This window comes from Delphinapterus leucas, chromosome 8 (assembly GCF_059928025.1).
Source record: "Delphinapterus leucas isolate spDelLeu-1000000601 "Yukka" chromosome 8, BTC_Dleu_Yukka2, whole genome shotgun sequence".
NCBI lineage: Eukaryota > Metazoa > Chordata > Mammalia > Artiodactyla > Monodontidae > Delphinapterus > Delphinapterus leucas.
Window position 1 is genome coordinate 21,626,551 of NC_143136.1, and position 26,015 is coordinate 21,652,565.

Genomic DNA, 26,015 nt, shown 5'->3' on the forward strand with positions numbered 1-26,015 from the left:
CACCCCATTTAAAACTGCAGCCACCACCCCTCTCCCCAGCACATACGCATACACACACACACACACACATACAACTTCCTGGCACTTCTTATCCCCTTCCCTGCCTTATTTTTCTCCATAGTACATACCACTTTCTAACGCACTCAATAATGTATTGTTTCGTTTGTGGAACTTCCCTACTAGGATGTTTGCTCCAAGAAAGTATGGATTTTTGTTTCTTTTGTTCATTGCTGTATTCCCAGAGCCTAGAACATGCCTGGCACATAACAGATGTTCAGTAAATATTTGTTGAATAAATAAGATTGACAAAGATGAAAATTCCATAGTATTGGTGGGGATTTAGGGAAACATCCTTTCATATGTTGCTGGTCAGAGTGGAATTGGAATTACCTCTTTGGAGGGCAATTTGGCAAGATCCATCAAAATTTAAAAAGGCATCTTACCTATGACCCAGAAAGTCAGCTGCCAAATATTTATTCAAGGGATACACATGTCCAAACACATAGTGAAAGGATATTCACTGCAGCATTATTTTAATATCAAAAGGCTGGAATGAACTTAAATGTGCATTCATAAGGATCTGGTTAAAATAACATAAGGGCATCAACTACATAAATGCAACTACATAAATGCGTAAATGCAAAGAACGATAGAGGAAGTTATACATGTAGTGGGTCGAACAGTCTCCATGGTAAACGGAGTGAAACAAGCCAGGGACAGAAATGTGTGGAGTATGCCACTGTTGGGGTAAAAAGGGAGAGGACTATGGGTGCCTATACTTACAAGTGCGCAGAAGGGTAAGTAAATATACACACACACACGCACACATAAATAGCTCTGGAAAGTCGCAAAATACTGATGATAGAGGTTGCCTTTTTTGAGGGAATTACTCAAGGACTGGGAGACTTGAAAACGGTTTTTAAAAGTTCGTTGTGAATATAGTACTTAAAAAAACTCACTTCTGTAATGCATCAACCCTATTCTTTCGCTAACTTTTACTCTTTGTGGGACTGACATGTTAAAAATTTGCCCTAACCTCCGCTTTGAAGGCAAGGGTGGGGCTGGGAAGGAGGACCTTTTATTTCCTCGGGGAGTGAAGACAATAAAACGTATAAATAGATCCAGCCCAACCTCGTGCTCAGTGACTCGAGGGCTTGCCCCTCCTTCCCTCAGCCCCGTCCCCCACGGTGCCCTCGGATTTTGCCGTCTGGCGGCTGGAGTCCCTGCTTCCTCCTTAGAGGGCAGCAGCGAAGCGTCTCGGGAACGCATGCGCCCCAATTTGCGCCCGGGGAATTAAAGCCAGAGAAGAAAAGCCCCAACAAAACCCGCGCCCTAAACAAAACCCAAGTGGAGGAAAGCGCGCGGCCCTGCAGCCCCGGGGCCGTGAAGGCGCCTCCCGCCTTGCCCGCGTCCCCGGCCGCAGCGTGATGCGCACGGACCGGCCCGCGACGCCCCGGCCGCCACTGTCCCCGCACCTGGACGCCGGTCCGGTGGCCGCGCCGCAGCCGCGCTCGCTCGCCGCCGCCGCCGCGGCTTCCTCGGAGTCGTCCGGCGCCGGCGGGACACCTCGCTCTCCATGGGGCTGAGGGCCTGGCTGAGGACCGTGTGCTGCTGCTGCTGCCCGTGCGGGTGCCTGGAGGAGCCCGCCGTGCCCGAGAAGGAGCCCCTGGTCAGGTGGGTGCGCGCCCCGGCCGCGATCTGGAGCTCCCTGGCCGTTGCCGGGCGCCGCGGAGTGCGGATACTCGTGTGCTCGTCAGAGCTGGGGACGTGCGCTTGCTTTAAGGTCACACTGAGGCGCAGACTAAGCCCCTGGGTTCCTTACAGGAGATCCTGCTCCTTGGGTTTGTTCCTCGGGTAAAATATTTGCCTGAAAGCACAGATCCTCGGAGGCACCTGAGACCCAAGTTGGAAGCCTGTGGAAAACGGCAAGAATTCGGGTGCAGTGACCCCGCAGAGAAGTAGGGGAGAGAAGTTTGCATAGGCGTCCGATTAAATACAACTGTGACTGCCTATTTCTGTTTCAGTGAAATGGGCAACTGTGAATTTCTGTTTCACCCAGGAAAAAAGTTGGATATGTTATCATTCAATTTTATTACTGAAAGAAGACGATCGCAGTGACTGAGTGCAAGGAAATACTTTTCACATTAAAAAAAAGTACATATTTTTCTCAAGGGACAGCTTATTCACTGGGACGTTGATTCATTACAGATTAAGCTATGAAGTGTGAGGACATATAATGCACATTAGCGATGTGCTAAGTGGCTTTGTGAAGGCACCATCCAACACAGCTTTGTTCAGGGCGGTGATTGTAAGCAATTATTTTATATCCTGACTCTGATGAAATTAAGGTTTCACTAGGGCATGACTTGGAGGTAGATATGACAGAAACAAAATATTTAAAATGAAATTAGGAAATAGTAGATGAGGCAGAACTCCAGAGTTGGGTAAGCAAACGTGGAAGCCAGTGTTTGTTATGAAGTATGTAACTAATATGATAAAGCTTTCACAACTTTTTTTTGGCTGTGTTGGGTCTTCAGGGCTTTCTTTAGTTGCCACGAGGCTGCTCTTCCTTGCGTTGCGCAGGCTTCTCATTGCGGTGGCTTCTCTTCTTGCAGAGCACGGGCTCCAGGCACACGGGCTCAGTAGTTGTGGCACACAGGCTTAGTTGCTCCTCGGCATGTGGGATCTTCCTGGACCAGGGCTTGAACCCGTGTCCCCTGCATTGGCAGGTGGATTCTTAATCACTGCGCCACCAGGGAAGTCCCTCACAACTTTTTTAAAAGCATGATTTACCTTTTCTTACTCTATCGAGTCCAAACATTTTACCTTGATTTTTGAGATCTTACATAACCCCTTCCCTCCTGTCCACTATTATTTTCTGGTACATTACACACTGTACACTCCTTGATTTAATCAGACAGGCATCCTTACTGCTCTAGGAACAATCCAACCTTCTTATTCCCTCCAAGCTTGCTTCAAGTAGTGACCTTTATTCTTTCTGCCCCTTCCTAACTCTAGTTCTCAAGGTCTCCTCAAGCAGTCTTCTTTGATTTTTTTTACCCTTATTCATCTTCCTCTCCAATAACATAGGGTTTAGAACTTGCCATCTGCCCCTCACTGTTTAGTGAGCACACATGTATGTAAACATGTCCTGTTTGTATTCTATGTATAAAGTCATACACACAATACCCAATGGTTTTGTTTGCTCTTGCAGTGGTGTTCCCACTTAGATTATTAGATTGTTGCGGGCAGGGAGAAACCCAGTAATCTACCATGAGTCTTAAAAGTAGTGGGTAACAATCTGGAATTTCATGCTTGGGTTTTACAGTCAACTTATCAATATTCATAGTAACATGAAATACAGCTCTCAGCTTGGTCTCATTCTCAGAGCCTTGGACCTTTCCAATATTCTTTCCAGAATTGCTATTTAAGATGATAGTTTTGGTTGTTTTATTTTTAAAAATATTTTTATTTTTTTGCGGTACGCGGGCCTCTCACTGTTGTGGCCTCTCCCGTTGCAGAGCACAGGCTCCGGACGCGCAGGCTCAGCGGCCATGGCTCACGGGCCCAGCCGCTCCGCGGCATGTGGGATCTTCCCGGACCGGGGCACGAACCCCGGTCGTGCATCGGCAGGCGGACTCTCAACCACTGCGCCACCAGGGAAACCCAGTTTTGGTTGTATTAAAACCTCAACCCTCCCCTGCCTTGGTTTACACTGTAAGTCAGTGAATTTTGCAAGTGATTTAAGAAGACAGAGTCAGTTGGGGCAGAATAACATAGTGCTCATGGATCAGATTGCCTGGGGTTAATTTCCAACTGGGTGACCTGGCACAAGTTATGAAACTTTTTTTGTGCCTTAATTTCCTCATCTGTAAGATGGGCATGGTAATACCTCAAAGGGATGAAGTGAGAAACAAAATGAGCTAATCCATGTGAAGTGCTCAGTATAGTGCCTGACACATAGTAAACAGCCAATGAATTTTAGTTATTATTAAGTATCATTGCTATTCTTCTGAGCATGTGCATATGGGTGGACTGGTCTTTTGTGGTTTAGTGTCATTCTGGCATCATTTCAGTGTAATATTTGGGAAGAGCAGCCTATTAATGGGTGTGTGGAGCAGTGACGTGTGTGTGTGTGTGTGTGTGTGTGTGTGTGTACCGGCATGTTCTTTCCTGCCCAAGTCATTGGAAGGTCTAGTTTGAAATTTTTTTTAAGTGTGAAGTTCAGTGCTTTTTAATACATTCACAAAGCTGTGCAATCGTAACCACTATCTAACTCAGAACGTTTTCATCAGTTCAAAGAGAAGCACTATATCCATTGGCAGTCACTCGCTGCCCTCCCCCCCGCCACTCACCCCCACCCCCCAACTCCCCACAGTCAACCACTAACCTACCTTCTGTTTTTAGAGATTTGACTATTCTGTACATTTTGTACAAATGGAATCATTCATTATGTGGCCTTTTGCATCTGACTTCTTTCACTTAGCGTAAGGTTTTCAAGTTTCATCCATGTTGTAGGGTGTATCCACATTTCATTCTTTTTTTGTCATTGGGTAATATTCCATTGTATGGATATATTACATTTTATTTATCAATTGACGGACATTTGGGTGGTTTCCACTTTTTGGCTTTTATAAATAATGCTGCTACAAACAGTGGTGTACAAGTTTTTGTGTGGACGTATGTTTTCTGTTCTCTTGGGTATATACCTAGAAGTGGAATTGCTGGGTCATATAGTAAATTCTACATTTAACTTTTTTTTTTAAAAATAAATTTATTTATTTACTTTTGGCTGTGTTGGGTCATTGTTTCTGTGTGAGGGCTTTCTCTAGTTGCGGCGAGCGGGGGCCACTCTTCATCGCAGTGCGTGGGCCTCTCACTATCGCGGCCTCTCTTGTTGCGGAGCACAGGCTCCAGACGCGCAGACTCAGTAGTTGGGGCTCACGGGCCCAGTTGCTCTGCGGCATGTGGGATCTTCCCAGACCAGGGCTCGAACCCGTGTCCCCTGCATTGGCAGGCGGATTCTCAGCCACTGCACCACCAGGGAAGCCCCTACATTTAACTTTATGAGGAGCTGCCAGGCTATTTTCCATAGTGGCTGGTTTGGAATCTTGATGTGGTGAAATGATACGGTCAGATGGTCTTAACTTTATTTTTTATTAAGAACTTCATTCTTCATGCCATTTTTTTTTATTTATAAAAAGGTTTTGTACAGATATCTACTCCCCCCAGCTAAATCCTTTATTCTATGGTAAAACAGTGGTTTTCAAGTTTTATTTCATACCCCAAGGCAATAGTGCCTGGAAGGGGTGTGGTCAGAGGGAAAACGTTTGTCATTTGTGTGCCTGATCACCTGTAGTCCTTTTCCAAAATGGACCAGGGACTCTTCGTTAGTTCAAGAAAACCAGTTTTTAATCTCAGCTCATTTGCCAATCTGACATTGCCACTTGTGTTTTTGACCTTTTTCCTTTTGCTTTTTCTGGAACCTTGTATGTGAAAGAGAATGGCGGTCGCTTGTCTGGTTTGCATCTGTATATTTCGATGTCCCACTAGTTCTTTCTTTGCCCTTTCTCTGGAAGTATGCTGGGGCCTCCCTTGACTAAAAATTCATCCTGATATTGCCATTTTCTTTAGCTGCCGTCCTTTGCAGCAGGTGCAAATGTCTCTAAAGCATAGTCAGCTGTACCCCTACCTCCTTCTTCACCTCCCACTCATCCTGAGATTTCGCTCCTTCCCCTGCATGATTACATGAAAACTGTTCTTTTGAAAGTTTCAAGAGAAAGAAATCTGCTCTTGTTTTCTCGCTGTACACGAGTACCCCTGTGCTGACCATCCTGGCCTTATTTCTCATTTCCTCTTTCCCTGGCCTCTGACTTCACACTCTCTAGTCTCTGTGCCCGTGATCTGTGTAATCATTCTGGTTTCCCTTCTGGTGCCTCTGTTAATGGCATAATTGTTAGCTAGACATCTTTTTGTTTTCTCTACTGCTGAAGATTCTACTCGGGTTTTAAGGCACATTTCAGTTGCCCCCTGTATGATGAAGTCTTAGAAGGTCTCTCCAAGCAGTTATGGTGTCTCTTTTCTTTCTTTTTACCCCTCAAGTCACTTACTGCCTTCTGCCTGGTACTATTACACTTATAAGGTGGGTGCTGCAACCCCTGCCAGACTGGAGGTTCTAATCTAGATTGGGGGGGCATGAATCTTTCCTTAGCATTCGCTATTGTGTTGCACAGTCCCCCACATGGAGTAAGAACTGAATAAATACTTTTGGGTTAATAGAAATTATAATAGCCATTAATTTATTAATTTCTTCCTATGTGTAAATTTTACGAAATGTATTTAAAACAAAATGTTATGAAGATAACAGCATAAGCACCCACATACCCAGCACCACACACCTTAAGAAAACATTGGGCTTCCCTGGTGGCACAGTGGTTAAGAATCCGCCTGCCAATGCAGGGGACATGGGTTCGAGCCCCAGTCTGGGAAGATCCCACATGCCGCGGAGCAGCTGGGCCCATGAGCCATGGCTGCTGAGCCTGCGTGTCCGGAGCCTGTGCTCCGCAAGGGGAGAGGCCACAACAGTGAGAGGCCTGCACACCGCGATGAAGAGTGGCCCCTGCTCGCTGCAACTAGAGAAAGCCCTCGCACAGAAACGAAGACCCAACCCAGCCAAAAATAAATAAATAAATAAATATTTTTAGAAAAACATTAACAGTAGAGTGGAAGCCCCCCATGTATCCCTTCGTGACTGCACGCTCCCCCCACCCCGTCCCCCGCATAGGTGAGCTCTAAATTGAATCTGTGTTTGACCTTCTTAACTTTATATAAATGGTGCGTACTGTATGTAGTTTTTAAAATTTTTTTACATACAATCTGTCATTTAATTGTCGCTATGACCAAATGAGATAGGTGTTATTTATCCCCATTTTATAGGTAAGGAACTCAGGGCTTGGTATTCAGATAATTAATTCAAAGTCACAACTGATAAGTCAGAGAGCCAGAATTTGAATCCATGTCTCTGTGACTTTAGAGTCCATGCCTTGCATTGCAGAAAATTCAGAAAACTACCAGTGTCCAACATTAACTGATAATATTTATATATTAGACACTGGTGGATATCACTAGCCTTAGCTCCTGCCCATTGTGGCCCCTTTCTCCTGCCCTTCTTCCATGTCCTTCATTAGTATAATTCTTCTACATAGTTGTAGGAGCAACCTGGCCCTGAGAGCCAAGCCCAGGGGGAGTTCGGAGACCTGAGTCCTCGTCCCACCTATTAACGGGCTGTGGGATTTTGGGGAACTCTCTTAACTTCCTTGAACTTTAATTTCTTCTGTCCAATGGAGAGATCCAACTTTAAGATACAGCCTTGAAGGGCCATTCCAGGCTTGATGCAGACTCTCATCTTTCTGTGGACTTATGTCAGCTGAAATTCTATTTGACATGGAATACAGGGGCAGTGAGGCTGTCTGTAGACGTAGGAAGCAGCCTGAAGGCCCAGGACGTGTGAATCGTGACTGTTTGTCAAACTGTTTAGCTGCCGAGGTTTGCTTCACCAGCAAATAGGTGAATAGTCATTTCTAATGCCAGGAAGCTTAGAACAAGTCTGGGCCTGGAGAAATGACCCATGGCCTGACATGGGCTTGATACCATGCTTTGGCCACAAAGAAAGCCAAAGGTTTCATTCGATCTCACCTTCACCCCAGTTTTAGGACTGAGTCCTATAACGTTCATCTTGTCCATCATCTTTGTAAGGTTTGAGGTTCTGAACGCCATTCTTCCCTGCACTGACTATATTCCTAAAGTAGAGTAAATAGTGATCAAAATGACAACAAAATATCATTATGCTCTGAGGACAGGCTAATAATGCATATGGATTGTTTTGGAATGTCTAGATTATTGTTTATTTGCCTGTAAAATAGTGAATGACCTTTTGGCTCAAGGTTTCATGTTACTAATTAAAAGAAACATTGAGGTATGTGTTATTAAGTTCTAGGGCTGCTGCAACAAATCACCACAAATTTGGTAGCTTAAAAACAACAGAAGTGTATTCTTTCAGTTCTGGAAGCAAGAAACCTGAAATCAAGGGATTGGCAGGGCCATGTTCCCTCCGAAGACTCTCGGGAGAATCCTTTCTTACTGATTCTAGCTTTGGGTGGCTCCTGGTGTCCTTGGCTTGTGGCAGCACAACTCCAGTCCTTACTTCCGTCGTCCTCCATGTTTCTGTCCTCCTCTTGGTCTCAAATCTCCTTTTCTTTTCTCTTGTAAGGATACCAGCCGTTGGATTTAGAGTCTACCCTAAACCCAGGATGATCTTGTATCAAGATGCTTAACTAACTATTGATACATCTGTAAAGCCTCTATTTCCAAATAAGGTCACATTCATAGGAACTGGGGATTAGGACTGAAAGATGTCTTTTGGGGGGACACTAGTCAACCACTGCAGGGTACTTTTGGGAAAATGTTTGAGCTCAAAGCATTGGTTTTTATTTCACTTTTATAGCAGAGCTTTCTTCCATCAGTGATGAAAGCATTCTCTTGCCTTGTAAAAATCCACACCTAAGAATGAGTTGTGCCCCTTGAATTTATGTGATTCTGGAGGCACAGCTGCAGTCACCTTTAAGCAGAGAGATGCCCAAATCCTCTGTCCACTAGAAAGTCTATCACCAGATGCCATCCAATATGGACACCAGAGGCCTGGAGAAGTCTAAAATGGAAAGAAGTGCAGTGTCAATGTCACTCGCTAAAGCATCTTCCGCGAGGCTTACTTGGAACTTTTCAGGGAAGTATAATTCTTACTCTCTGACTTATTGGCTATTAATAATTGATAAGCATCACGTGTCCAGTTGTTCAAAAGCGGAAGAAGAAAGGGAAAGAATGAGCAAACCATGGTTGAGTTTTTATTCGTGGCTCTCTCTTCAGCTGCCTAAGTGAACCTAAATCTTCCAAATCTGTTTTGATCCGTGCTCTTCTCAATGCCCACCTGCAGCTTCCATTCCTAATAACAGAATTTATGCACACATTTGTGGGCAGTGAACGGAGAACAGGTGTCAGTGTTTTATTTTTCTACAGTGCCTGGAATTCCCATTAGGGGAAAAGAAAATAAAACCTCAGTTTGCTTTTGATGGTTGTTTTATGCCCATAAAGAGGGGTTGTTCAGAGGAGGAACTGATCGGGGCCTGTGAGTGTCGGCAACAGAATTGAATTTTCCTGATGATAAAGAAATGGTTCAGTCGAGACCTCCCTGGCAGTCCACTGGTTAAGACTCCGTGCTTCCACTGCAGGGGGAGCGGGTTCCATCCCTAGACCCCTGGTCTGGAAACTAAGATCCCACATGCCGTGCCGTGCAGCCAAAAAAAAAAAAAGAAATGGTTCCGCGTGAGTCATACTGCGCCAGCATGTTGAAGAGGGCGAGAGATTGAAGTTGTGATGTGCGCCTTCCCATCAAGCTCTGCTGATCCTTTTATTTTTTTAACATCTTTATTGGAGTATAATTGCTTTACATTGTTGTGTTAGTTGCTGCTGTATAACAAAGTGAATCAGCTATTCGTATACATATATCCCCATATCCCCTCCCTCTTGTGTCTCCCTCCCACCTTCCCTATCCCACCCCTCTAGGTGGTCACAAAACACCAAGCAGATCTCCTTGTGCTATGCGGCTGCTTCCCATTATCTATTTTACATTTAGTAGTGTATATAAGTCCATGCCACTCTCTCACCTCGTCCCAGCTTACCCTTCCCCCTCCCTGTGCCCTCAAGTCCATTCTCTATGTCTGCATCTTTATTCCTGTCCTGCCCCTAGGTTCTTCAGAACCTTTTTTTTTAGATTCTATATATATGTGTTAGCATACGGTATTTGTTTTTCTCTTTCTGACTTACTTCACTCTGTATGACAGACTCTAGGTCCATCCACCTCACTACAAATAACTCAATTTCGTTTCTTTTTATGGCTGAGTAATATTCCATTGTATATATGTGCCACATCACCTTTATCCATTCATCTGTCAGTGGACACTTAGGTTGCTTCCACGTCCTGGCTATTGTAAATAGTGCTGCAATGAATATTGTGGTACATGACTCTTTTTGAATTATGGTTTTCTCAGGGTATATGCCCAGTAGCGGGATTGCTGGGTCATATGGTAGTTCTATTTTTAGTTTTTTAAGGAACCTCCATACTGTTCTCCACAGTGGCTGTATCAATTTACATTCCCACCAACAGTGCAGGAGGGTTCCCTTTTTTCCACACCGTGTGTGTGTGTTTATCTCTGGGATTTCTATCCTGTTCCATTCATCTATATTTCTGTTTTTGTGCCAGTACCATACTGTCTTGATTACTGTAGCTTTGTATTATAGTCTGAAGTCAGGGAGCCTGATTCCTCAGGCTCTGTTTTTCTTTCTCAAGATTGCTTTGGCTATTTGGGGTCTTTTGTGTTTCCATACAAATTGTGAAATTTTTTGTTCTAGTTCTGTGAAAAATGCCATTAGTACTTTGATAGGGATTGCATTGAATCTGTAGATTGCTTTGTGTAGTGTAGTCATTTTCATAATGTTAATTCTTCCTGTCCAAGAACATGGTATTTCTCTCCATCTGTTTCTGTATCATCTTTAATTTCTTTCATCAGTGTCTCATAGTTGTCTGCATACAGGTCTTTTGTCTCCTTAGGTAGGTTTATTCCTAGGTATTTTATACTTTTTGTTACAAAAATGGTAAATGGGAGTGTTTGCTTAATTTCTCTTTCAGATTTTTCATCATTAGTGTATAGGAATGCAAGAGATTTCTGTGCATTAATTTTGTATCCTACTACTTTACCAGATTCATTGATTAACTCTAGTAGTTTTCTGGTAGCATCTTTAGGATTCTTTATGTATAGTATCATGTCATCTGCAAACAATGACAGTTTTACTTTTCCGATTTGGATTCCTTTTATTTCTTTTTCGTCTCTGATTGCTGTGGCTAAAACTACCAAAGCTATGTTGAATATTAGTGGTGAGAGTGGGCAACCTTTTCTGATCTTAGTGGAAATGGTTTCAGTTTTTCACCACTGAGAACGATGTTGGCTGTGGGTTTGTCATATATGGCCTTTATTATGTTGAGGTAAGCTCCCTCTATGCCTACTCTCTGGAGAGTTTTTTATCATAAATCGGTGTTGAATCTTGTCAAAAGCTTTTTCTGCATCTGTTGAGATGATCATATGGTTTTTCTCCTTCTATTTGTTAATATGGTGTATCACATTGATTGATTTGCATATACTGAAGAATCCTTGTATTCCTGGGATAAACCCCACTTGATCATGGTATATGATCCTTTTAATGTGCTGTTGGATTCTGTTTGCTAGTATTTTGTTGAGGATTTTTGCATCTTCGTTCATCAGTGATATTGGTCTGTAGTTTTCTTTTTTGTGACATCTTTGTCTGGTTTTGGTATCAGGGTGATGGTGGCCTCGTAGAATGAGTTTGGGAGTGTTCCTCCCTCTGCTATATTTTGGAAGAGTTTGAGAAGGATAGGTGTTAGCTCTTCTCTAAATGTTTGATAGAATTCGCCTGTGAAGCCATTGGTCCTGGGCTTTTGTTTGTTGGAAGATTTTTAATCACAGTTTCAATTGCAGTGCTTGTGGTTGGTCTGTTTATATTTTCTATTTCTTCCTGGTTCAGTCTTGGAAGGTTGTGCTTTTCTAAGAATTTGTCTATTTCTTCCAGGTTGTCCATTTTATTGGCATATAGTTGCTTGTAGTAATCTCTCATGATCCCTTGTATTTCTGCAGTGTCAGTTATTACTTCTCCTTTTTCATTTCTAATTCTATTGATTTGAGTCTTCTCCCTTTTTTTCTTGATGAGTCTGGCTAATGGTTTATCAATTTTGTTTATCTTCTCAAAGAACCAGCTTTTAGTTTTATTGATCTTTGCTATCATTTCCTTCATTTTTTTTCATTTATTTCTGATCTGATCTTTATGATTTCTTTCCTTCTGCTTACTTTGGGTTTTTTTTTGTTCTTCTTTCTCTAAGTGCTTTAGGTGTAAGGTTAGGTTGTTTATTTGAGAAGTTTCTTGTTTCTTGAGGTAGGATTGTATTGCTGTAAACTTCCCTCTTAGAACTGCTTTTGCTGCATCCCATAGGTTTTGGACCATCATGTTTTCATTGTCATTTGTTTCTAGGTATTTTTTGATTTCCTCTTTGATTTCTTCAGTGATCTCCTGGTTATTTAGTAGTGTATTGTTTAGCCTCCATGTGTTTGTATTTTTTACAGTTTGTTTCCTGTAATTAATATCTAGTCTCATAGCATTGTGGTCAGAAAAGATACTTGATCCGATTTCAATTTTCTTAAATTTCCTTATTTATTTTCATTTTGGTTGATCTGTCCATTGGTGAAAGTGGGGTGTTAAAGCCCCCTAATATTATTGGGTTACTATTGATTTCCCCTTTTATGGCTATTAGCATTTGCCTTATGTATTGAGGTGCTCCTATGTTGGGTACATAAATATTTACAATTGTTATATCTTCCTCTTGGATTGATCCCTTGATCATTATGTAGTGTCCTTCTTTGTCTCTTGTAATAGTCTTTATTTTAAAGTCTATTTGTCTGATATGAGATTTGCTACTTCAGCTTTCTTTTGATTTCCATTTCCATAGAATATCTTTTTCCATTCCCTCACTTTCAGTCTTTATGTGTCCCTAGGTCTGAAGTGGGTCTCTTGTAGACAGCATATATGCAGGTCTTGTTTTTGTATCCATTCAGCCAGTCTGTGTCTTTTGGTTGGAGCATTTAATCCATTTACATTTAAGGTAATTATCAATATGTATGTTTCTATTACCATTTTCTTAATTGTTTTGGGGGTTTTTTTGTAGGTATTTTCCTTTTCTTGTGTTTCCTGCCTAGAGAAGTTCCTTTAGCATTTGTTTTAAAGCTGGTTTGGTTATGCTGAATTCTCTTAGCTTTTGCTTGTCTGTAAAGGTTTTAATTTCTATGTCAAATCTGAATGAGATCCTTGCTGGGTAGAGTAATATTGGTTGTAGGTTTTTCCCTTTCATCACTTTAAATAGGTCCTGCCACTCCCTTCTGACTTGCAGAGTTTCTGCTGAAAGATCAGCTTTTAACCTTATCGGGATTCCCTTGTATGTTATTTGTCACTTTTCCTTTGCTGCTTTTAATATTTTTTCTTTGTATTTAATTTTTGATAGTTTGATTAACGTGTGTCTTGGCATGTTTCTTCTTGGATTTATCCTGTATGGGACTCTCTGCTCTTCCTGGACTTGATTGACTATTTCCTTTCCTATATTAGGGAAGTTTACAACTATAATCTCTTCAAATATTTTGTCAGAGCCTTTCTATTTCTCTTCTGCTTCTGGGACCCCTATAATTTGAATGTTGGTGCGTTTAATGTTGTCCCAGAGGTCTCTGAGACTGTCCTCAATTCTTTTCATTTCTTTTTCTTTATTCTGCTCTGCAGTAGTTATTTCCACTATTTTATCTTCCAGGTCACTTATCCGTTCTTCTGCCTCAGTTATTCTGCATTGATTCCTTCTAGAGAATTTTTAATTTCATTTATTATGTTGCTCATCATTGTTTGTTTGCTCTTTAGTTTTTCTAGGTCCTTGTTAAATATTTCTTGTATTTTCTCCATTCTATTTCCAAGATTTGGGATATCTTTACTATCATTACTCTGAATTCTTTTTCAAGTAGACTGCCCATTTCCTCTTCATTTGTTTGGTCTGGTGGGTTTTTACCTTGCTCCTTCATCTGATGTGTATTTCTCTGTCTTCTCATTTTGCTTAACTTACTGTGTTTGGGGTCTCCTTTTTACAGGCTACAGGTTCGTAGTTCATGTTGTTTTTGGTGTCTGTCCTCAGTGGGTAAGGTTGGTTTAGTGGGTTGTGTAGGCTTCCTGGTGGAGGGGACTGGTGCCTGTGTTCTGGTGGATGAGGCTGGATCTTCTCTTTGTGGTGGGCAGGACCGTGTCTGGTGGTGTGTTTTGGGGTGTCTGTAAACTTGGTATGATTTTAGGCAGCCTCTCTGCTAATGGGTGAGGTTGTGTTCCTGTCTTGCTAGTTGTTTGGCATGGGGTGTCCAGCACTGGACCTTGCTGGTCGTTGAGTGGAGCTGGGTCTTAGCATTGAGATGGAGATTTCTGGGAGAGCTCTCGCCGATTGATATTATGTTGGGCCAGTAGGTCTCTGGTCCAATGTCCTGAACTCAGCTCTCCCACTCAGAGGCTCAGTCCTTACACCCGGCCAGAGCACAAGACCCTTATTAGCTGAAATGTCAAACAGAATGTCTTTATGGAAAAGTCTCTGCTGATCCTTTATAGGTTGTCTGTAGCACTTACACCATACCAGTCATTGTCATAAGTGCTTTATATCTATTAATTAAATCCTCGCCATAACCCTATGAGGTATGGTCAGTTCTTGTGAGTCATAATAGTTACATTCTATGGTCACTGCGAATACTGAAATAAAGAATCATGGCTCCAAGGGGAAAATCCAGGGTTAGGTCCCTGAGAGCCAGTTCATCAACTGGTCAGTATATAACCTTGTTTTATGTGTGTTTCCACTTAAAGACACCTTATTAAATATATATTGTTGATTCATTAACATTGAACTGACAGCCAGTAGCTCTATAATTCATGCCTCAATGAAGCTTATCTAACACATGTTGTTTTAGCACTTCAGCTCTATGCTTGGGAGCTAAATAGCGAAATCACCAACAAAAAGCACAAAAATGCAAAAAACATGGCACTAATAGACCACAAAAAGGACACTTGTTCCCAGTACAAGAGTGGAAGCATGAGAGCTTGTGCCTCGGATACTGCAAAAGCACCATGAGTATTAATTTGGGGATCACAGATACATTTTAGTGAGTGGGCCAGTTTGCAAATATGGAATCTGGGAATAGTGAGGCTGGATTGTAATTACATCTGTAATCCCTACTTGACAGCAGAAGAAACTGAGGCCCAAGAACTTCAGTAGCTTGCTCAGGGGCACTCACGGCCGAGCTGGAATTCAAGTCCTATTCTACTTCAGTTCCATAGAAAGAGTAGAGCCCTCCTAGGGTGCAGGGAGGTGTGTATCTAGCTGCTTATGTGGTGTGTTCTAGACATGGTGTTCGAAGTCTGAGACCTGCCCTGAATTGTTATAGCTTGGGGTCCAGAGACACTGGCTTATTTTTCTGTCTTAAGGCTGTGAAGCCAGGGGCCAGTGGGAAAGAAGGGTGGTGGCTTGAAGACATTTAAGAGGTGATCAGAATCAACTCTAGGACAATAATCTTTCACATGTCTAGAATCTTTCATTTCACCATGTGGACTCACATGACCTCCAAGCTGATCAAATTGTCTTCTACCTTTGGAAGGCTTTAAAAAATGTTGACTAATGTGCTAGTGTCAGTGGGATCTCTCAGACTGGGGCCCAGATGGCCTGACTCTTTTCCCGTAATCTGCTGTTGGGGTACCTGAGCTGATGCAACTAACTCAACCAGGTCTTTCTGCACTGCCCGCAGTTCCAAGGCCCGTAGCCCTGGGCCAGGCTGTGACTCTTAGGAAGTGACTGCAGAGGCACCAAGGATTCCTGTTGCAGGAAGGTGCTCCTGGCTAGAAGAATCCACTCCAAGAGTTGTACTTTAACTTTCTTGAAAGACAGAGGAGAGAGGGGGGAGGGTCCTGCATGCTGTTCCCAGAAACTGGGCCTCAGGTCAAGAAGTAGGAGGTACACGCTTTACCAAGAAGTCAGCCGCTCAGAATTCATCTGAGGATGACTTTTTTTTTTTTTTTTCTTTTTGGTACGCGAGCCTCTCACTGTTGTGGCCTCTCCCATTGTGGAGCACAGGCTCCGGACGCGCAGGCTCAGTGGTCATGGCTCACGGGCCCATCCGCTCCGCGGCATGTGGGATCTTCCCGGACTGGGGCACGAACCCGTGTCCCCTGCATCGGCAGGCGGACTCTCAACCACTGCGCTACCAGGGAAGCCCTGAGGATGACTTTTAAAGATTTGCTTCCCAGGCAACCCCCAGCATCCTTCTTCCCTTTTTGTGAGTTGTGTTGTGTTAGTCAGTCTTGGTGACATTGGAAGTTCCTGAGAAGATATTTCTTTCTCGTACATATCCTTTGATCTAGGTTTCCTGGAACTTTTTATTCTCTAGATATCTTGAAGTGATCTTGCCACTACACCTTTGTTTAAAAAGTGAATTCTGCTTAAATGTTGGGTAAAATAGCTTGTTATGTTGGCAGTGGAAGTCCTTTTCAGTCTGGTTAATACATGTTTGTTTTATACCAATAATATGCTGTGCACTCTATTCTTTGGTGTCTTTTTTAGGAAATAATTTTGGTGAGACAGTATGTATCTAAAGAACCCCTGTACTCCCTGGAAAGGAATAAGAGTTTACTGAATTGTCTCTCACTTATTTTTTTCCTTAACTTTTAAAGTTTTGTGTTTGTATATCAGAGACTGAAAACATACAAACATATGTACAGTGTAAAGAACAACTAGCAAGTGGGTATTCCTGTAACCACCGCCCAAGGCAAGAGATAGCTATCGGCGGCCCCACGTCTCTCACCCCTGATTGTATCTAGACTTTTGTGATAGTCATCTCCTTGCTTTTCTTGATAGCTTTACCACCTATGTATGCACCTTAAAAATGTTCTTTAGTTTTGCCTGCTTTTAAACTTTACATACATAGGATCAAACTGTGTATGTTCTCGCCATCCAAGTTGGCGCATGTCGTTGGTGGTTCTCACTGCTTTATAGTATGTTTCCTTTGGTTCACCCATTCTTCTGTTGGTGGACTTTTGGGTGGTTTCCAGTTTGGGGCTATTATGCATGGTTTCGATTTTAAAGTCAGCACATAAGGGGAAATTGTTCATCCTTTAGCCATACTGGCCTTCTCCAGGGCCTTCAAACACACCAAGCACACGCTGTCTCAGAGTCCTCCCTGCCTAGAACGTTCTTTCTCCACTTACCTGTCTGGGAAACTCCCTCACTTGATTCAGGTCTCTGCTCAAAGTCATTTTATCAGAAAATTCTTCCCTGACCATCCTCTTTAAAACAGTACTCTTCGCCCTCGCTCTGTCCCTTAGTCACCGTGTATTCCTTCAGAGCCCAGATCACCACCAGACGTAAACATATGTGCTTACTGTCTGCTTCCTCTGAGATTCTTAAGCCCCACCTTCATGAATTTAAGCAGCTCAAACATGTTAAGAACTTGTCTGGAGAGTCGATTCCAGCCTCATTTCTACCATTCAGAGCCCTGTGAAGTTGGGAAATTGCAGTTCATTCATTCAGCAAATTGAGCATCTACTAAGCGCCAGGTCCTATTCTAAGTACTCCAGATACATCACTGAGCAAAAGAGATACAGATCCTGTCTTCAGGGGGCTTTTATTGTAGTGTGTGTGTGTGTGTGTGTGTGTGTGTGTGTGTGCGCGCGCGCGCGCGTGCGCGTGGCGGGGGTTGTGGCACAATAAACAGTAAACATAATAAGTAAATTAGAGGCTAAATAAGTCCAGTTGTCCCTCAGTATCTGCAGGGGATTCATCCCCCCCACCTCCCCCAACCCAGGGATACAGAACTCATGGAAGTGGAGGTAGAGCAGGGGCAGGGGAGCATGCTTGCTATTTTAAATAGGTTGGTCTGAGTAGGCCTCATCGAGGAGGGGATGTTTAAAAAGCGATTTGAAGGAGGGGAGGGAGTGAGGCATACGGACTTCTGGGGGAAAATATTACAGGTAGAAGAAGCAGCCAGTGCAGGGGCCCCGAAACGGCAGTGTGACTGGTGGGTTCAGGGAACAGCGAAGAGGCCAGAGTGGCTGGTGTGTCACGAGGGGATTATAGACCATTGTATGACCTTGGTTTATATTCTAAGTCAAATGGGAGTCACTGGAGGGTTTTGAGGAAGGGGGTGACATGATCTGATTTACATATTAAAAGGATCCCTTTGATTGTGTTAAGAACTGCGAATTGGTGGAGGCAATGGCAGAAAGAGGTAGATCAGTGAAAAAAAAATGCAGGAATTCTTTTGCAAGACACAGGTGCCTTGGCTTGGGAAGGGGTAGTGGTAGAGGTGGGTATTTGTTTCATGTATTGTTAATAGGATTTTCTGTTGGATCAGATGTTGGGGATGAGAGAACCAAGGATGACTTGAAGGATTTTGGCCTGAGCTATCGGAAGGTTGGATTTCCCATCATCTGGGTGGGGAGGCTGCTGGTGGGGAGGTTTGGAGGGAAGGTCAGGGGCTTGGTCCACCATGTTGAGCTGGAGCTGTCTACTAGCCATCTATATGGAGATGGGAAGAAGCCAGGTAAATGCAGGAGTCTGGGACTTGGGGGCGAGGTCTGAACTGGGGCTACAGGTATGGGTTTGAGAATCTTCCTCGAGAGGATGGTATTTAAAACCATGAGACTGGTGTGACATGACTGGGAGTGAATATAAACAGGGAAGAGACCAAGGGCTGAATCTAATCTTCCTGAGCCCCCAGCGTTTCCTCAGCTGGGAGACATAAAAATCATGTTTCCCCTTCCTGCTTCACAGACTTCTTGTCAGGACCATCTTCAAGGCTTTAAAGCACTTAAAGCAATGAATGAAAGGCGTGATCACACGGTGCTCTGTTTCAGCCTTGGGATGAGAAGGCATGAAGGGTGGGAACATGTCAGGGAGAGGGGCCAGAAAAGTACCCAGAGTTTTTCTTCCTGTACTTTGAGAAGGTTGATGCCCCTGGTGTTGAAGGAGGTCATGATGAGCCTTGGTAGTTAACAATGAGAAAAGCTCCAGAATCTATGGAGGAGAGGGTAAGGACCTTCGCTTCTCCTGCCCCTTCACCAGGAAGTCACCACAGAAGGAGGAAGGGAAAAGTCTGGAAGCCAGGGGCAAAGAGGCAGGCCAGTTCCTAGTAGGGACCCAGACAGGAGGCCTTAGGTAGTCAAGGGGGGTGGCACTAAACAGCCTTTTGGGGTCTGTTTTTTGAGACCTTTGTTTGCTGTTTACTGGAGATGTTCTCTCTTCACTGTCAGAGCTTCAGTCTTGGACCAGTGAGGGCTGACGCCCAGCCTGTCTGTGGGGAGAGCAGTAAAGTCACTGGAACCACCGGCCTCAGCAGCCGGCCTGTGAGTGCGTGTTTTGTGGGGCTTTCCAGAAGCTTTCATACACGGCCCTTTGCTGGTAGTGAGGACTCACGGGAAACCCTTGTGAGCAGCTGTAATGCTGAGTGGCACTTAGCATGCAGTCCCCGGGCATGGAGTCCAGTGTTTGTAAGCCTGGAGTCTCCTTTTAGCCCTAGATGGTATTGAAAGAAAAGATTCCCAAGTGATTTGGTCCAGCGCCCTAGGTGGGATTGGGGGTGGAACCTGAGACTTTGCTTATCCTACCTTTTCGGAGTAAAAGCAGCCTCTGCTTTGCTTGTGTGTAACTTCAGAGCCACTTCTCAAATGCCCGAGGTTAATAAAATATATCTCATCAGCAGATGGTGGCCGGGGGCAAAACGGCCACTCTCACTTTGCTCAGAACCTTTTAGAGGTCATCATATGGGGGAGGGAGGGAAAGTGAAGCTCCGATTCAGTGCCCTCTTCCCCCGCCTCTGTCCTCCTGGGGCTTCGGGCTCAGACCCCGGGGCCTTTGCATGGAGCTTTCTTTACACAGGTCCCACAGTCCTTCACAGTTTCAGGAGCACAGAGGTTCCCAAGCTGCTTCTTTAGTTGTTTACTTTAGGCCTTTCTTTGCTCTGGTCTCTTCTTCATCCTAAAGGTTCAAAATAGAGACACACATGTAGAGAACAAACGTATGGACACCAAGGGGGGAAAGCGGGGTGGGGGGGGCAGTGGTGGTAGTGGGATGAATTGGGAGATTGGGATTGACATATATACACCAATATGTATAAAATAGATAACTAGTAAGAACCTGCTGTATAAAAATAAATAAATAAAATTAAATTTAAAAAAAAAAGAAAAAAAACCCAACAAAGTGGATGCTGCCTTGACTGGATGGTGGAGCAGGACGAAAGGAATGGGGACCAGGGATCCCAGGAGCCAGGCTGGTCTGACAGGTCCTTCCCTCATTCACTTTCACCTTGACCGGTGTTTTGGTGAAATTATTAATGATTTATTTAGCAGTGAACCCCACCATGTCTGTGCCCCCAAAGAAACCTGACTTGTTACTCTAACGGATGAGAAGAAGGTGGTGGGAGCGAGGTCCAGGTGAGGTAGGCAGCCAAGCGGAGTTGGGGCTGCACTGCAGAGGACAGCAGCCTAGACCCCAAGCTTGAGAGCATCACCCTGGGTGAGAGTCATTGCTCACCCGGGGCAAGAGCCCTTGGTTCTCTTCCCTGTTTTATATCGTCCCCTGGGGGTGGGCGGATTAGTGACTAGGCAGAGTCTGAGGCTCACGGGACTTCAGGGGAGCACTGCCCCTAATTAGGGGGAGCTGGGGAGGCACTACCTGTCTGGAGACATCCACATAGGCCCGACACTGACCTGCCTACAGCAATTGTAAGTTAAGGATGAGAAGCTACTGTTTAACATTGGCTGGAGACACACGTGTATGGGGGTGGTGGGGGGAGTAGAGAGAAAAAGAGAAGACAGAGAGATTGATTGATTGATTGATTGGTTGGTTGTGAGAGGGTAGGAGCAACTGACCAGGGAGGCAGCTGTCTTCTCAAAGCATGCAAAGAAACTGTGGGTTATCAAGCAGATAGGGACCAAGATAGCTTATTCTTGGTCAAATGTTGTCTATGGCTGATTATTCGGGTGGGTACCGGCCAACGTCTAAACCTCCTGGTCTAGGGAAGTTTTACTGAGCTATGTCTGGGGTTTCCTTTAGCACGTTGGGATCACAGCTCAGTTTGTTCCATTTAAGTACTGGATACTTAATACTTTTAAAGCAGCTACTCTGTGCCCACCCCCGCCAGGTGATGTGAGATGTGAAAGAAATACTGGGTACAATCCCTGCCCTAGAGGAACGTATCAACTCGATGAAGAGACAAGACTCATAGAAATGAAACAAACTCAGGGAAAAATAAAATACCGGTTTGGGAACGCACTCGAGGTTTAGGACCCAGGAGGGATGTGTGCTGTAGTGTCAGCAGCCAGTGGCTGCAGCTCCTGGTGAAAGCTGTGTCCCCGGGGTCTGGATGCCTTGAGGAGAAGCCCCAGGGGAATTTGCCGAGCCCATGCGTTTGTGGGTGTATCCCTGTCACAGCACTTGGATTCAGTCTCATGGCCGTGGCTGCTTGGAGACGCCCCATCGAGGACCTCGTGCTGGGTGGGGGCTGTCCACTGGCTGCCTCGGGAGAAGTCAAACAACTCGTTAGGCTTGTCCCTGCCTGCAAAGTGGGGTAGCGTTATCCATCCTTCTGACCTCAGATGGTTGTACAACAGGAGGGATGGAGCGTGGAGGCCCTTGGGTAGAGCACCATGTGGTTTATCACTGGCCGCAAAATCTATTTAGGCAAAAAGAAGTTGGAGTTAATACTCTTCACGCTCTGACACTGCAGTACTGCCTGCTCTTGGGAATGCCTCTTTGTCCCAGTGTTCTCTCTCTCTCTGGGCTCCCCTGGTCTCTCCAGTCTGCTTTCCACCCCTGCTCCTTTCGTCACTCCCTGCTTGTTCCCAGCCGCTTCCTCTGATCCCCTGGCTTCTGCAGTGATGGAGATGCACAGGCATTTCTCCCAAGTCTCCATCTCCCGCCCTGTCCTCACTCCTAAGCCCAGATCCTGATCGCGGTCTGCGCGTCCTGCAGGCGTGCAGGTCGGCCTTGGCTTCCTCCGAGCCGTCCCAGGTAAAGGCATCGCCCTCACACGGTCAGCACTGACTCCTCTCCTTCCACCTCTGTGCCGCACGTCACCAGTCACCAGGGCGGCCACGTCTGAGAGTCTCTGATGCTGCTGGAACCCATCCTCTCACAGCTATTCCCCCCTCTCGTTCTCGAGCCCACACCCTCCTTCACTCTCACCCCAACCAGTATTTCGAAACGTTTAGAATTAAACCTGTACTTATTTATCAATAGAACTCCACCTTTCCTATGCCCCAAAGAAATCTTCCTTGTAACTCCAACAAATGAGGTTTAAACAGAGCGGCTTCCTTCTCTCTCTGCCCGGGCAGCCCTGCCCATCTCCTGTCCCACTCCTCCCCAGCAGTGGTCCTGAGGCCCCCTGACACTAGGAACTCAAAGAACATGGCAGGAAAGCCACACCTACCCTCTTGTGACAGTTGATTGTGACAGCCTCCTAAGTTATCTCTCTGTTCCTTCTCTGTCCAGGGTTGTTTCTGTAAAACCCAGACCCGACAAGGCCCAAAACCACCTTGATAACTGGTCACCATTCACAGAACAAAGGCTGAACTCCAGCAGATCCTCAGTCTGACCCCAAATCACCTTTTCTTCCCTCCCTCTGGGCCTGTGTGGTTGGGCCTGCGTGAACACTTGGAATTCCCCAGCCCTGCAGGCACCTTAGGCCTCCATACACTGCTGGTGGTGTTCCCTCTGCCAGGAACACCTTTCCCCATGCTTCTCTTCCTGAGGAAAGACTGTGTACTCCTTAGGTCTGGGTTAGATGTCGTCGCCTCCACGAAACCTTTCTCGAACTTCCTTCTCATCAAACATAATGTGTCACTCCTTCCCTGTTCCTACAATTTCCTGTTTGCACTTAAAAAGAAAAAAATACTTACCTCCTTGCATTATAGTCACACCAGCAGCAGGGACAATGTGCTCTTTATTTTCGAGTCCGCAGAGCACCCAGCCCGGCACCAGTATACACTTGTTGAATAAACAAACAACTGAATGAATGAATGAATGAGTTTGACATGCTCGTTAAAGCCCATGTGGGCACCAAGGCCTCATTCACCTCCTCTTTCACTGGCTTATCATTCTTAAGAGGAGCAGGTCTCTCTGTACTTCAGCCTTTGCGGTGCCAGGCGGCTAAGGGAAAACCCGGCAGTTCTGAGAACACGGTGGCTGAGCTGTGTCTGGTTCCCTGTAAGTCACTCTTTCTCCATAACTCTGATCACTGCCCAGTCTCAGACCCTCCACTTCTGAACCTCAGCTAGAGGGATTTAAAAAGCGCTTTTCAGCATCCATTTAGGTAGCTGGCCTCCTGCCGGCCTTGGTTCCAAGATCCCATCCCCTCTTTTCCCCAGTTTTCACAAGTGGGCCGTGGTTCGCTCTCTCAAGCCTGACTTGTACCCCATCACTCAAGCGCAGGAGCCCTTCCCTTGATGGGAGGGTTCCTGTGCTGAGCCCCAATTTCGTGACCAGGACTTTGCTTTCCATGGCAAGATCTCCTTACTGCCAACTTCTGAGTATTTCATGTTTGTTTAAACCTTAACATTTACCTTCAGTCCAGCTGTCAGTTACTCTCATCCCCCCTTCCCAGGTGCTGTCTGCTTATCTGGTGTCCACTGTCTGTCCTCATTTGCTCTTCACTCATGTCACACCTGCAGATGTGGTTGCCACCCCTTGGCCGTGGGGCATCCTAGCTCTGCCTCAGACAAGGGCATCACTCACCACACAGGTGAAAAGCCAGAGGGCTTCTACCCTCTCCTGCTCCCAGATAATGCACTTTTCTGCAGCTGCACACTGTCATTCTGATCTTGATACCGATCCTATCTCACCCGAGTTACCTCAGCTGCATCTTAATGAATCCCCCAAGTCCACTCTTCACCCCTCTGTAGCATTCTCCACACTTTAGCCAGAAAGATCTTTCAAGATGTAATACTGTTCATGTCACATCACAGTCCTGCTTAAAACCCTTTCTCATCTTACCTCGTTCTTAGGAATAAAGACCACATTTCTGAAGAATGTTAGAAAACACGGCCTACAAAGCCAGGGCTATCTGACCCCAACGGCCTCCTCAGCTTCTTTTTCACTAACTAGCCAACATCCCCCTTCTTCTCATGCATACATCCTGCTTCCTCCCACCCCAGGGCCTTTGAACATGCCATTTCCTTTGTTTGGAACTCTGTTCTTGTCTTTCAGCTTAAAGCTCAAGCACCCCTTTTCCACAATGCCTACCTGTTGCTACCCTCGCTAGCTCTCACAGCTCCCTGAACTCCTCCTTTATAGAACTTATCACAGTTTTTAATTATATAGTCACGTGATCATTCATTACTGTGTTTCCCTCTAGTGAGGTCCAAGGATAGGGACCATGTCCGTGTTGCTCACAATTTTATTGAGCCCTGTGATTAACATGGGGTCAGTGCCTCATGCTTATTATTAGATGATGGGGATAACACCTGCATGATCCTACCTGACCAGTCCCACGGAAGTTTACCAGGTCTGTGTATAAGCATGTCCCAGGGATGATGCTCTGCCACTCAGCTCCTCATAAGCCCGAGCATGGATACTGCCTCATAGAGGGTAAACCATGAGACAAATATACAACATGGGGCTCCTGAAATCCTTACGCAACATCCCATATTGTTTATTGAAAGTATTTGGATGTGCATATTTATTACTTAGTTTTCTTGTTGTAGGAAATTTGACAGATACTCCATACCATTGCACTCTACATTAACTGCATTTCCTTGAATTCAGAGCCAGTAAAAAGTTCATCTCTTCATGTTAATTGTTTTCTTCTTTTAATCATGAGAATTCTGTTCCCCATTGGATTTCTTTTTTTCTTTTTTTTTTTCTTAGCTGCTGGGGTACTCTGTGCTAAATTTCATGCTTAACATAGTAAAATTACCTCTGCCCAGGTATCCTGTTGTATCTGTCCTCTGTTGTTTTTATTATTTATTTATTTATTTTTGGCTGCTTTGGGTCTTCATTGCTGTGCGTGGGCTTTCTCTAGTTGCGGCGAGCGGGGGCTACTCTTCATTGCGGTACATGGGCTTCTCACTGCGGTGGCTTCTCTTGTTGCAGAGCATGAGCTCTAGGTGCGTAGGCTTCAGGAGTTGTGGCACGCAGGCTCTAGAGCGCAGGCTGAGTAGTTGTGGCGCACGGGCTTAGTTGCTCCTCGGCATGTGGGATCTTCCTGGACCAGGGCTCGAACCTGTGTCCCCTGCATTGGCAGGCAGATTCTTAACCACTACGCCACCAGGGAAGTCCCTCTGTTGTTTTTAAAGTGATTTCTTTGTTGTTCTATTGTGTTATACTTAATTATTAAAGACAATTCAGATTCTTTTGTTAGGAATATATATATGTTATATTATATACATTTTTATTTATATTATATATTAGCTACATATGATGTATATATCATATTTAATATATATTACAAAGCCCTTATACCCCCTCTTTTATCCCATAGCGATAATCCATATTCTTCCTTTGGAGCCACGCTGGCGAGGGATGATGAAAAGAATCTGTGGAGTGTGCCTCACGATGTGTCCCACACAGAGGCAGACGATGACAGGATCCTCTACAATTTGATCGTTGTTCGTAATCAACAGGCCAAAGATTCAGAGGTAAGCACCTTTTGAGATCTTGCTGTGCACAGGTGATAATGTCCAGTGAAAAACAGCGATAACGGAGAAGACCAGCTTAGAATAGAGAAAAGAATGAAGGATGGGATGGGTGACATGTAGGGCAGGTCTTTCAGCAGCATCTAGTTGCTAATTTTAGCTGGTCTTGGTACACCTGTTTAATACACAGATAAGACTGATTTCTAATTGTTACTTTAATGACACAAATTACAGCAGTAGGGAAACAGCAAGGCAGTGCTGTTCAGATCATGAAAATACTTTATGGTCTTAATGGCTTAACCAGTCCATCTCTAATCTTTCCAACTGTTTAGCAAGCCACCATTAAAGATTCAGACTGAAGGTTGAGAGGTACTTTGCATCATCACTACTTCTGAATTAATGGGGCCTGAATTGTTTTTTTTTTTTCTGTTTGTATCTTCTTAAATTGTGCTTATGGATCAAACAGCGTATCTGCCATATTTGAGGTGATTTTTGTGATAAGGCTTGAAACCACTCTTAATGGACTTTTAATCAAAGTCATTGATATGACAACACCAGGATACTGAAAAGGAGACAACTTCATAAATGAAGAGAAAACAGCAAAAGGGACGATATTTTATTTTCTCCTTTATTCCAAACGTACTATTATA

The 26,015-nt window shown here is 44.6% G+C and overlaps 1 protein-coding gene across 1 annotated transcript in view; it reads left to right on the forward strand.

Moving 5' to 3' along the window:
• The first annotated feature begins 1,179 nt into the window (after window positions 1-1,179).
• MREG (melanoregulin) overlaps window positions 1,180-26,015 on the forward strand; it is a 67,325-nt gene continuing 42,489 nt past the window's right edge. The window contains exons 1-2 of the mRNA XM_022567627.3: window positions 1,180-1,674; window positions 25,212-25,368. Of these exons, the coding sequence (XP_022423335.1) occupies window positions 1,577-1,674; window positions 25,212-25,368 (255 nt within the window). The 5' untranslated portion in view covers window positions 1,180-1,576. The remainder of the gene's footprint in view (window positions 1,675-25,211; window positions 25,369-26,015) is intronic.